Genomic DNA, 13,891 nt, shown 5'->3' with positions numbered 1-13,891 from the left:
AGGATTTTTGCATCTAGGTTCATTAGAGATATTGGTCTGTAGTTTTCTTTCTTTGAAGTGTCTTTGTCTGGTTTAGGTATCAGGGTGATGTTGGCCTCATAGAATGAATTTGGAAGTTCTCCCTCCTTTTCTATTTCCTGAAGTAGCTTGAAAAGTATTGGTATTAGTTCTTCTTTAAAGGTTTTGTAAAATTCTGCTGTATACCCATCGGGACCTGGGCTTTTCTTAGTTGGTAGTCTTTTGATGGTTTCTTCTATCTCCTCAATTGATATTGGTCTGTTTAGGTTTTCTATATCCTCCTGACTCAATCTGGGCAGATCATATGACTTAAGAAATTTATCTATGCCTTCACTATCTTCTAATTTATTGGAGTATAAGGATTCAAAATAGTTTTTGATTATCTTCTGTATTTCTGAAGTGTCTGTTGTGATATTGCCTTTTTCATCCCGTATGCTAGTAATTTGAGTTCTCTCTCTTCTTCTCTTCACTAGCATCGCTAAGGGTCTGTCGATTTTGTTTATTTTTTCAAAGAACCAACTTTTAGTTTTGTCAATTTTTTCAATTGTTTCTTTTGTTTCGATTTCATTAATTTCAGCTCTGATTTTAATTATTTCTTGCCTTCTACTTCTTTTGCTGTTGTTTTGCTCTTCTTTTTCAAGGATTTTGAGATGAAGTATGAGATCATTTATTTGTTGGTTTTTTCTTTTTTTAAGGAATGAACTCCAAGCAATGAATTTTCCTCTTAGAACTGCTTTCAATGTGTCCCATAGATTCCGATATGTTGTGTCTGTGTTTTCATTTATCTCTAAGAATTTTTTAATTTCCTCCTTGATGTCTTCTATAACCCATTGATCATTCAGTAACCTATTGTTCATTCTCCAATTGATGTATGCTTTTTCCTTCCTTCTTTTATCGTTGATTTTCAGTTTCATTCCATTATGATCAGATAAGATGCATGGTAATATCTCTACTCCTTTATATTGTCTAAGAGTTGCCCTGTGACATAATATATGATCTATTTTTGAGAAGGATCCATGTGCTGCTGAGAAAAAAGTGTAACTGCTTGATGTTGGGTGGTATACTCTATATATGTCAATTAGGTCTAGGTTATTAATAGTGTTATTGAGTTCTATAGTTTCCTTATTCAACTTTTGTTTGGAAGATCTGTCCAGTGGCGAGAGAGGTGTGTTGAAGTCTCCCATGATTATGGTGTGGTGGTCTATTAGACTCTTGAACTTGAGAAGAGTTTGTTTGACGAACATAGCTGCACCATTGTTTGGGGCATAAATATTTATGATTGTTATGTCTTGTTGGTGTATGGTTCCCTTAAGCAGTATGTAGTGTCCCTCTTTATCTCTTTTGATTAACTTTGGCTTGAAATCTATTTTATTTGATATGAGTATGGACACGCCTGCTTGTTTCCGAAGTCCATATGAGTGATATGATTTTTCCCAACCTTTCACCTTCAGCCTATGTATGTCTTTTCCTATCAAATGCGTCTCCTGTAGGCAGCATATTGTTGGGTCTTGTTTTGTGATCCATTCTACTAGCCTGTGTCTCTTAATTGGTGAGTTTAAGCCATTAACATTTAGGGTTATTATTGAGATATGGGTTGTTCTTCCAGCCATATTTGTTTATTTCTGTTACTAAACATTGTTTGTTTTCCTCTTTGATTGTTTCCCCCCCCCTTTACTGTCCTACCTCCCACTGTTGGTTTTCATTGTTATTTTCCATTTCCTCTTCCTGTAATACTTTGGCTAGGATGTTTTGAAGAGATGGTTTTCTAGCTGCGAATTCTTTAAACTTTTGTTTATCGTGGAAGGTTTTAATTTCATTCTCCATCCTGAAGCTTAATTTCGCTGGATACACAATTCTTGGTTGGAACCCATTATCTTTCAGTGTTTGAAATATGTTATTCCAGGATCTTCTAGCTTTCAGAGTCTGTGTTGAAAGATCAGCTGTTATCCTGATTGGCTTGCCCCTAAATGTAATCTGCTTCCTTTCTCTTGTAGCTTTTAAAATTTTCTCCTTATTCTGTATGTTGGGCATCTTCATTATAATGTGTCTAGGTGTGGATCTCTTATGATTTTGCACATTCGGCGTCCTGTAGGCTTCTAGGATTTGGGATTCTGTCTCATTCTTCAAGTCTGGGAAGTTTTCTTGTATTATTTCATTGAATAGACTGCTCATTCCTTTGGTTTGGAGCTCTGTACCTTCCTGTATCCCAATGACTCTTAAGTTTGGTCTCTTAATGTTATCCCATATTTCTTGGATGTTCTGCTCATGGTTTCTTAACAGTCTTGCTGAGCTGTCTATGTTCTTTTCCAGTTGAAATACTTTGTCTTCATTGTCTGATGTTCTATCTTCTAAGTGTTCTACTCTGTTGGTAGTATTCTCCATTGAGTTTTTAAGTTGGTTTATTGCTTCCTGCATTTCTAGGATTTCTGATTGCTTGTTTTTTATAACCTCTATCTCCCTGTATAGTTGATCCTTTGCTTCCTGGATTTGTTTGCGTAATTCGTTGTCGAAGTGATCTTTCATTGTCTGATTTTGCTGTTTAATGTCTTCCTTGATACTCCAGATCATCTGAAGCATGTATATCCTGAATTCTTTATCTGACATTCCATCTGCTGCAGCTGTTACCTCTTCTAAAGTTGCGTTGACCTGCATTGCTTGTGGTCCTTTCTTTCCTTGTCTTTTCATACTTCTTGCGTATCTTTCCTGCAGGTGCGGGCGGCGGCTCTGCTCTCTCCTTATTCCAATTGGGGTGTCGTGGCTACCACGCCGGCAGGTCACTGGGCCTGTTCTGGGAGCTGGTGGCGGCTCTGTTCTGCCCCTACTCCAATTGGGGTGACGTGTCTGTCGTACCAGCAGGCCACTGGGCCTGTCCTGCTGGTCGGTCGCAGATCTGCCCACCTTTCGGGCACGAGTGGAGGCTCTGCTTTGCCCCTACTCCAATTGGGGTGTCGTGACTACCCCGCCTGCAGGATGCTGGGTCTGTTCCTGGCAAGGGAGGCGACTCTGCTCTGTCACTACTCCAATTAGGGTGGTGTTTGTACCCCGCCGGCAGGCTCCTGGGCCTGATCCGCCGGTCTGTTGTAGGTCTGCCTACCTTGAAGGCGCGGGCGGCGGATCTGCCCTGCCCCTCCTACCACGCCTGCGGACCCCTGGGCCTGATCTGCAGGTTGATCACTGGTCTGCTCACCCTGCGGGCACGGGTGGCGGTTCCGCTCCACCCCCACTCCAATTGGGGTCACGTGACCACCACACCGGCAGGGCCTGATCCGGGCGTGGGATAAGGATCTGCTCTGCCCCTACTCGAGTTGGGGTGACGTGTGTACCACACTGGCAGGCCACTGGGCCTGACCCGCCAGGCTGTCACAGGTCTGTTTACCTTGCAAGCGCGAAGGGCGGCTCTGCCCTGCCCCTCCTACCACGCCCATGTACTACTGGGTCGTGGGTCTGCCCACCTGGCGGGTGTGGGTGGCGGCTCCGCTCCGCCCCCTCTCCAATTGGGGTCACGCGGTCACCACGCTGGCGAGCCGCTGGGCCTGCTCCGGGGGCTGGCGGCGGCCCGGCTCCTTCCCTCTGGCTCGAGGACAAATTGAGGAGACTTGGGTGACTGAGCCTCACCCCCCTTACCAGGAGACCAACTGCTTATGTCACCGCTGGTATTGATGAAGATCTCTCCTCCACCGCTTTCTGCTGACATCAGATCTCTGCCATGTTGGTATCCTATGCGAATGGCAGCATTTCGTTCCCCTTGCCAGGCAACCCAAGCAATGGGTGAGTCCTGACCTGCCCTCAGCAGGACCCGGACCGAGACACAGTTTCCGCGGGCTCCTAGCCCCGGTCCAGGGAAGTTCCGGGAGCCGGAACTCGGCCGCTCCGTGCTCGGTGTAAGCTCCTATAAGTGTAGGCTCCAAGAAGCAGCCCCCGCGGGCTCAGTTCCAGGAGCCGGAATTCGGCCGCTTAGTGCTTGGTGTATGCTCTGATAGTAGCAGGGTCCAAGAAGCAGCCTCCGCGGGCTCCGCAGCCCTGAGCCAGGGCGGTTCCGGGACGGTTCTGGGAGCCGGAACTCGGCCGCTCTGTGCTCGGTGTAAGCTCCTATAAGTGTAAGCTCCAAGAAGCAGTCCCCGCGGGCTCAGTTCCGGGAGCCGGAACTCGGCCTCTTGGTGTTTCGTGTTTGCTCTGATATTAGCAGGGTCCAAGAAGCAGCCTCCACAGGCTCCGCAGCCCGGAGCCAGGGCGGTTCCGGGACGGTTCCGGGAGCCGGAACTCGGCCGCCCCGCGCTCCGTGTTCACTCCGATAAGATCAGATTTTAAGAAGCCCCCAGGCGCTGAACCCTAGCAATCTGTCTGCAAGCCGCAGGCGAATTGCAGCCTGAAATTACCTGTTCTATGGCTGAATGAGCTGCGGTCAGTCAAAAACAGGTGTGGTGACGTCAGTTTACCAACATGGTGGCTGCTGGCCTCCTCTGTGGTCTGACCGGTGTGGAGAACCGAGATGGACCGCTTCCTTCCCCGTCTCGAACCCAGAATTCAGCCCTGAGTGCGGTGCTTGCGCGTCTGGCAGAAACTGCAGCGCTGTAACCCTGCGTCTCTATCCCAGCGCGCGTTGCAGACTCTAGCCGCGGGGCGATTTGCTGAATAAGCAGTGTTACCCTCCGTGCGACAAACCTCTCGCGTTTGAGTCCCCGTAGCCGATCCTCATGCGATGGAAATCCTTCCTCCAGGTTCCGGCGCACCCCACTATTGCTGGAAATTCCTAACAAGATATCCTTTAGCCGTCCTGACTTGTCATACTCCCACACAGTGAAGCAGCACACGGGGGTAATGCACTCCCCTCGCCGCCATCTTCCCTCCTCCTGCAGCTTACAATTTAAATGGTAAGTTTTAACCACTGATGACATGATGGGCAGAGAAGGTAATTTTTGATCAAGGACAGAAAGCTGGTCAGATGAAAGAAGCAGCAATCTGCTTTCATCTTAGGCTACTGTGAGCAATCTGGTGCCGTTAGAAGGCCCCACGTAATGCATCCAAGGGACAGCATCCCTGTGCCAACGCCTTTCTGCTCTGATTTAAAATGAGCATTCTGCGGTAGGGTGCACCTAGCACATGAGATTTCCATACCCTGCAACTATTCCCCTCACTGAATGCTTGAAATCGCCTCCTAACTTTTGAAACACAGAGGTGCAGAGGTGTGATGATTTCCTCTTCTACAATCTCAAATCTAGTTGTAGTTATACATTAACAATTCCAAATAGCTCTGCAGGTGCATACCACTCTACAATTCTATAGTTTTTAAAGCACTCTTAAGGTTTACAAAAATAAGTGATGAAATGATGACAGTCACAAAGCTCATTAGAGTCATTCACAATCCAGAACATGATATATTTTTAACCAGGAACCAGTCATTAAATCTATACTTCTTTATGGAAAGATTGAGCTAAATTCTCACAAATAAAAGAATTGAAGTACAGTGCGAAGATATTTTATGAAATAGCCGTCGATAAACAAATTTATTTTTAAATTATGCAGAGTCCATGGATTTTTTTTCAAAAGATGCATATACAAGATGAAATGAGAGTCTTGGTTTCAGTTTTTGTCAATAGTTGAAAACTAAAGGTGTATTTGAAAATAGAGAATCTCAACCTCGTATTTGTCCAAACACACTTGAGGAGTGAGAGACATCCCTGTGACTTTGGGGGTGGGGTGGGGTTTCAACTGAATTAACAGTTGAAGTTCGTTTTAAATCTCCTAGAGATTACAATAGATAGATATATTTGGTGGAATTTTTGTAATGCAGGAACTCCCTAATTTAGGAAAACAGTAAGATGTGTTGAATGACAGTCAGGTAAGTTTCATAAGACAAAATACAAGTTGAGTATCCCTGATTCCAAAATGCTAGGGATCAAAAGTATTTTGGATTTCAGATTATTTTTTCCAGATTTTGGAATATTTACATATACCTCATGAGATAGATTTGTGGAGAGGACCCAGTCTAAACGTGGAATCCACTCATGCTTCATATATACTCGATACACGTAGCCTGAAAGTAATTTGTACAGTTTGCACACGGAAGTCTCATGGTATGGAATTTTCCACTTGGACATCCAAACCTATGGAACATTTACAATTTGGGATTTTTGGATTAGGGATGCTCAGCCTGAATTGTTGGTCACTGTATCCCCGTCTTACACCACATAGATTGCCAACTCTGGTTGTATGTGATCATCATCACCTAGAGTGTCATTATGCAGGTGCGGCTGTATTTTCCCACCTTCCGTCTGGTGCCTTCCATTTGCTCACCATGTTCTAGCCACGCTGTCTTCTTTTTATTCTTCCTATGCATGGAGCTCCTTTTCCTTTTCCAGAAACCTAGGTGCTGGGACAGCCTCCTTCCTGCCTCCTCCGCTCAATATCCTGTCTTCTCAAAGGCTTATCTGAAATGTCACTTCTCAACTCCCTTGACCATCAGGTGATTTCCACTCTACACCTCTTTTAGAGAGCTTATACAAGGGTCAGCAAGCTTTGTATTGGCACAATTACCTGTAAAATGTGTTTCTTCTCTACTAAACCATCTGCTGGATGCACACAGGGCACAGACAATGTCTACTTTCTTCATCAGTGAATTCTTAGAGCCTAGTCCAGCCTGGAGCATGTGCTTGGTAAATATTTGTTGAACTAGTGAATAAGTCAATAAATTTAACTTGGCTTCATGTCTGACGTGTATCAGGTCTTCTGTAACCTTAGTTATTATTACTCACTGATTGCTCAGGCACTATCTTGGGTTGGATATAGTAAGTGACGGACCAACACAAACCCTCAAAGTGGACACCATTATTCTTATTTTTAAGATGGAGAAATAAATCCTGTGATATTTTAGTATCTTTCCTAAAATCACAGGGACCTGACAAGTGTGGTTTGGAATTCAGATTCTTACCTATCTTGGACATAGTTGTCTTTTCCCTAGGAGATGTGCTCAATTTTTGAAGGAGGGGGAGAAGGTCAATCAGAACTGGTGAATCTGAATTTTAAGGTGTCATTGTCTTGCTTTTACTGATAGATAACCCCTATGATGCTCTAGGAATGAGTGTCATTGGGGCACCATTCATAGGGGGCTGCTACCCAGCTGGGCTACTTGGAAAACCAGAAACTTGACAGCAATTGTGGGTTCTGTTCCACTTATTTGGGTCCCCCAAAAGTTGTTTATCACTTATCAGTTCATGAAGACAAAAATATTGGTTCAGGACGACAGAAGCCGAACTATTGAAAAATTCTGCACTTGTACGATTACTAAGTAGTTGACAACAAACAAGCAAATAAATGAGCAAATCAATGGAGGTGCTGCCCCCTGTGGAATGTCTATCATTTGTCAGGCCTGGGTGTCATGCATGTTATCTTGGTAACCTTCACAACCATCCCATTGCATGGGGCAAGATTAAAGCTGAGAGACTCTAACAAACTTTCCTAGGTTTATAGAGCTACATGGTGGTGCAGAGATCTGGATGCAGGTTTGACCTTTACCAAACAATGCTTGTGAAGATGGAGTCTCTCAGTTAATCCCACTGGGATTTTTATCATTTCTGCAGAGAGTTCCTCCTCTTTACTTCTGAGGTTGCTCCTTGTTAACTTCAGAATGAGAACCTTTTTATGAGCAATACATAAACTTTGTAAGTTCTGTATCCCATTAAGAGTTACAAAGGCTCAGGTGATGCTGGAATAGAAGCAGCTTTCCTACTGCACAATGTAATCCAGGATGGCCCCTCTCCCTTTCCCCCAGTGCTGGAGGTGGTAGGAGGTCTCTAATGGCTCTTGGCAAGAGAGGATGATGTATAGATCAATGAGCACTTGAAAAGGCCATCTAGAGTGGACAGTGAGCAGAAGCTGCTGACTTCAGAGGTGTTCATATGTCACACTTTCACACAGTGTCACACTGCTGTCCCAGTAGCAGCCTCAGCCTTCCGGTCTTGTGTCCCAGTCTCTGAGCATAGACTAGAGTGGATCCCAGAGGGCGCTTCTAGAATACTTGACCAAGTTTTAGATGTAAGTTGCAGAATTAACTACCATCTTCAGTATTGGCCTACACGTGACAGATAAGAGAAATTCACAAGCCATATTTAAAGGAGCATAATGAAAGTGCAAGCACAGTTCAGTTGCTTACCTGGGAAGGGAAACATGTTTGGTGATTGATGTACGTATTGGTGTTCTAATTCTGAGACTGGGATGGCTATGCAACTCACATTCTTTGTTTGGTTGTATCTAGAGGTTTAAAATAATATCTATATGACTTTTTTTTTTTCCTGTGCTAGAGATTGAACTCAGGACCTCAAGCATGCAAGGCAAGTTCTCTATTGAGCTATACTACTCTAGCTTTCAACAACCTTTAAAATCTTCTTCTGGATCTATGATTTTATAATGAGGTTTTTGTTTTATTATTGTTTGCAGGGGTAGGTACTATCGTGGCTTGTTGCTTTAAATTCACAAAAGAACTAACTATCCTGGATTCTTTTTATATATGCTATTGCAAGACAATTACATATATAAAAGAATACAAGACCACCAAAGTTTGTTGTTTCTTACAAATACATAGTAAAATGTATACTGTATAGAGAATGGCTAATGAAAAACATACATTCACTTTGATCAAACACTTAGATATTCTATTGTATGATTTGACAAACCATAATGACTTGTTCAGAAATGATTCTTGAGTAATAGATGTCATAATCCATTGAATATGAGGTTCATTTTATTGGAAAAGTATTCTATTATACACGCTTGGTAATATACATTTAAAAATCATTGTTCCAATTACCATCAATTTACAAAAGATTCTTTTTCAGAACAAGGGAGCATATTGAGTAGTATTTGAGTCTATGACCCATGGAATAACTAAATAGCCATGATGATTAATAATTTATTTTTGTAATTACATCTGCATATCTATAAATTAGCTGATGAGAAAGTTATCACATCTATGTTCTTTTAACACCCCTACAAGGTGATGAGAGAACTCTCTATAATCGATTAATGGAACTGTTTGATGACAGTGGACAAAGAGAATTCCAAGGTAAGAGACCAATTATTTTTAATCTTTTATATTAATATTAGTCGTAAATTGATTGACATGGTTCCTTACAAATGCTAACCTGTCTTTTCTATATTTAACAGTTCAGTGATGATCTGTCTGTGCTTTTGATGGTTACAAATATTCAAATGTAGTTAAAGTTTTGGGGAAAATTAATTATGATGCAATTTCCTACAATTGCATGCAATTTGTAAGCCCAAATGACAAAAATGATTTAAGACTTACTATTGCAGGATCCTATAAGGGAATGTGCATATTTGGAGTCACTAATTTATGAAGCTATGTGATGTTCTTTGGAAAGACTCTGTCTTTGCTTTTAAACAGGTGCTATGGAGTGATGGGAGGTAAATAGTGTATTGTTCCCAACCTTAGAGGGGAATTCATATTTCTAAATGTTAGGTTCTTCATGATTACTATATGTATTCAACTAGAAATATAAAAGTCATGCTTTAAAAACTAAGTTTTAAGTCCTTATTTTAACACATATAATTTGTGTCAGATTCCATAATGTAAGTTTTTAAACAAAGCATTAAATGAAAGTTGCCCTCTATGCATGGGGTTGAATTCATGGAGAATCCTTCTATTTTTTTCACAGTGTGTGCTTAGTTCTCAGGAATCATTTGTTCTTCCTCATTGAAAAACGTCTTAAAGCCCATAAGAGAAGGGGCTGGTAGTGATTAATGCTATAATAGTTATAGGTGCTTAACTCTGTTGAGTTTATGCTTGGGATTCACCATTTACTAGCTGTGTGACCTTGAATCAATTTATTAAGCTTTCTTTTCCTTTTCTGCCAAATGGGCATATAATCCCTGCCACATGGAGTAGCTGTGAAGATTAAAATATTAATTAATATCTGAGCAGATATAAAAACCACATACCTAGAATAATGAAGTTGCTGTTAATGATGATGATGAAAATATCAATATTAGTTAAATATTTGAGTGCTTTCTAAGTGCCTGGCACTATCTTAAACACTGTTCTAAATACAGTAAATAATAACTTATTTAAACCTCATAACAACTCTATAGATCAATCCCTATTTATAGAATACTAACCTCCCTGAATTTGATTCCTGCCTGGGTATACCTTCCCTTCTCTGGTACAAATTTGTGTAGCTTGTCTTATTTCTTTCCACATGAATAAATGGAGCGAACTCAATTTTTAAGCCAGCTATGTATATATTTTGAGGGATTCCAAATTCAAATGGTATATAAGATCTTCTAGAGAAGCAGATATAGTAGAATTCGGGGCGGGGGTGGGGTGGGGTTGTTTTTAAAAATTGATTCACACACGGTGGGGGCTGGCAAGTCTCTAAGTCTTAGGGAAGACTAGCAACCTGGAGCATCAGGGAAGAGTTGATACTGCTATCTTTAGACCAAAATTTGCAAGGCAGCCCAACAGATTGGAAACTCAAGCAGGGTTTCCACACTGTGGTCTGGAGACCAAATTCCTGCTTCTTTAGGAAGCCTCAGTCTTTAATTTTAGACCTTCAACTGACTGACTGAGGCTCACACATATTGTGAAAAGCAATCTGCTTTATTCAGAGTCTACTGGTTTAAATATTGATCACATCTAAAATATGTCTTCATGCTCGCATGTGATCTGGCGTCTACCAAACAACCGGACATGGTAGCCTGGTCAAGCTGGAACTTAAAGCATCACAAATAGTTCTTCAGAAGCCAGTGCTCTTATGTTTAGTGTCCTTTCTGAGTCAGCAGATGTATGTGGATTGCCTTATTGTGCTGGGCATTCAGTTGGGAACTTTTATGCCTAGTTTTTCCTTTCCATACTGACAGTTCTTTCTGCTTGGATCCTTTGAAACCACCCAAGTCATGTATTTATAAATTGTAATGCTAAGTCTTCTAAAAACCATTTAGGGATATACAGAAGTCTTATAGAATTGACAGGATAGTCAGGCATTTGATCAACTGTAAGAGAATTTACCTGATCTTAGAAAGCTTAAAGACATAACAAGGTAATACAGTGTCTCAGTGGGCACTGAAGGCCACCAGCCATCCTCTGAAACTGCTGCCCAGGGTCTGGCCTGCACCCAGCCTATCTCCCTCCTATTAGAGAAGCTCCCTTCCACTGCTTTTTATTAAATTCTAGCCTCAGAGACTTGGAAACTTTCATAGTACACCTTTAAGCATTTTTTAGAGACTGAAAGATATTTTATATTCAGGAGGTATGTGGCTAAGTGAATAATACCTTCGTAGGTGATATTGTTCTCAGGTGATAGGTAAAGCACACATAGCATTTTATAATTGCTGGCATTTCCATGCACATAAACAAGGTGGACCAAATGAAGTTGCCCTATGTGTGCAGAGCTCAGGAGCCATTTGGGGGGCAGATCTTAACTTAAGGAAATGATTCAAAGAGCTTTGGCTTCTCCTAAACCTATTCATCTCCCAAACTGGTTTCAGCATCCCAGCAAATAAGTGGTAAGATGTTGAAGTAAACAACATGTAATATTAATGCACAGTAAAGCACAGTATGCACCCTTCAGGATTTATCTGGTAAGTAGGAAAAAGGCTTTAATGCACAGATACAGTTTGTAAACATCATGAGATGAACGAAGTTTGCTGTTTTTTTTTAATCTTAAAAACATCTGGTATTTAATGTTTTTTCTTAATACATTAAATAGAAAATAATTTGACAAGTTATAGCTTGTTAAAAAAAAAATCAAAGTTTCTCCAGTTGGGCATGGTGGCTCACGCCTGTAATCCCAGCGGCTTGGGAAGCTGAGGCAGGAGGATTGCAAGTTCAAAGCCAGCCTTAGCAACTTAGCGAGGCCTTCAGCAACTCAGAGAGACCCTGTTTCTAAATAAAATATTAAAAAGGGCTGGGGATGTGGCTCAGTGGTTAAGCACCCCTGGGTTCCATACCTGGTATCAAAAGAAAAAAAAAATTACTCCAGACAAGAAGTAAAGCAGGTGGCAGACTGTGTGCTTGGTCAACATTCAAGTGATGCAAGCAGGTGACATTCCACATCATCTTCTTGGGTGAACAGATGAGAGCAACCATGAGGACACATGGGATTCTGAGGCACCCACAGGTTCCCGTAAGAGTCATGGATTCCACAAAGAGGCCGATGAAACTACCCCTGCTTACGTCAAAGAGTTTGAAAGATGTGCTCGGGAAGACATTGTTCTGCTTGGAAGTTCTTCTTCAGAGCAGGTCAGCAGTAAACACATGAAAAATATCAGATGATATCTTTATTAAAACAACGTATTGAAATGTCAAGGCTTCAGGTCTTGTCTCACTCCCCATTCTGCCTCTCGCACATCCATTCTGGAACATAGGCTCTGCAACTTCTACAAGACTTTTTCTTTCTTTCTTATACATACTTTCCCAGGTGGAAGTTATACTCCTTATCAATACCTGCCCTGGCCCTTGCAGAATTTAGCTCTACTTCATCTGGTTTTATTTTGTATAACAGCACTCATTTCCAGCAGGCTACAAAATATCTATAATAAAATCTGAAACCAGCATAAATTTATTTGGATAAAATCAGGAGACTGCTTGGACAAGCAATACAGTACCATGTGAATATTCTAGTATTTATAAAGCCACCCGGAAGGGACTTAGCTTGGATATTCTTGTTGTCATGATTTCACAGAAAGGCACCTGTTTTGATTTCTGTTTATGTGTAACATTGCATCCTGATAGGCTTTAGCCCAACAAGGACACGTGTTTCTTCTATGGTGTTACCTTATCTATCTCGAATAAACACACGAGAATCCCACAGCTGTATCTCCAGGGGCATGCACATGTAAGTTGTTTCTTATGAATGTTTGTTGGCTCAGGCCAAACAAGAAAAATTCACTAGGTGAAAAAAAACTGTTCTCAGTGATATTTTATATTATAACAGGTCACAAGTAGAAATATTTCTGACTCCGAAAGTGAGATGAGTAGCTCAGTGGGAGTGGGCAGGTGGTGTTCTCTTAACTTGGAGTGTGGAAATTCCGTAACTGTGTTTAATTCCTACCCTTGTGCCACTTAGATCTGAATATCGTGGAAACATTAAGGTTATGTCTATTTTGAGCTTCCTCACGTAAGTGACCCGAATTAGCAAGTACAGCCTTTTCTAACATTCCAGGAGTGGGTTGAATTGTGTCCTCCAAAAATACATTCAAATCCTAGCCCCTAGTACCTGTGAATGTGGCCTGGTTCGGAAATAGGGTCTTTGCAGATGCAATGAAGTTAGGATCTTCAGCTGAGATCACCCCGGATGTGGGGCAGGACCTTGAAAGGAACTAGTGTCCTTTCAAGAGAAAGGAAGGATTTGAGACACAGACACACACAAAGGGAAAGATCATGCAAAGGTGAAGGCTGAGGTTGATGTGCTGCCTCCTCAAGCAAAGGAATGCCTAGCATTTCTGCAAGCCAGGAGAGAGGCATGGAGTGGATTCTCTCCTAGATTCTCAGGAAGGACCCCTCACCCTGCCAACATCTTGGTTTCAGATCTCAGGTCACCAGAACTGTGAGAATTTCTGTCGTTTCAAGCTACCAAGTTTGTGATCATTTTTAAAGCAGCCAGGCAACTCAATCACTTGTAAGGCGGTGGATACCCATGAACTAGGTTTCCCCTCTCTCAGATGCATCAACAATGCCTCAGACCTTTGTGAAGACAGGACTCTCAAAGGACAGTGAACTGAGAAAAGGTGCCAGTCTCTGCCTTTGCATCTAACCCTCTCCTCCTTCATACCATAGAGTGCCATTTTGGGTGTGTTTCAATTTACCCTGTGCTTTCAAGAATGGGTATGTGGATTTCTTTAGGGTATGTGGCTATTACGT

General features: G+C 41.9%; 1 protein-coding gene across 1 annotated transcript in view; it reads left to right on the top strand.

Moving 5' to 3' along the window:
• The window catches only part of LOC131424500 (orofacial cleft 1 candidate gene 1 protein-like), an 89,253-nt gene that overhangs the window by 31,141 nt on the left and 44,221 nt on the right, over nt 1-13,891 (top strand). The window contains exons 7-8 of the mRNA XM_058582332.1: nt 9,008-9,076; nt 12,105-12,271. Coding sequence (XP_058438315.1) covers nt 9,008-9,076; nt 12,105-12,271 — 236 coding nt within the window. The remainder of the gene's footprint in view (nt 1-9,007; nt 9,077-12,104; nt 12,272-13,891) is intronic.

The sequence above is a fragment of the Marmota monax genome, unplaced genomic scaffold (genome assembly GCF_021218885.2).
Source record: "Marmota monax isolate L192 unplaced genomic scaffold, Marmota_monax_Labrador192_F-V1.1 WCK01_AAM20220418_F8-fsc00029, whole genome shotgun sequence".
In the NCBI taxonomy this organism is placed as follows: domain Eukaryota; kingdom Metazoa; phylum Chordata; class Mammalia; order Rodentia; family Sciuridae; genus Marmota; species Marmota monax.
Note: the sequence above shows the minus strand (reverse complement) of the source record. Positions and strands in the feature narration are given on the sequence as shown.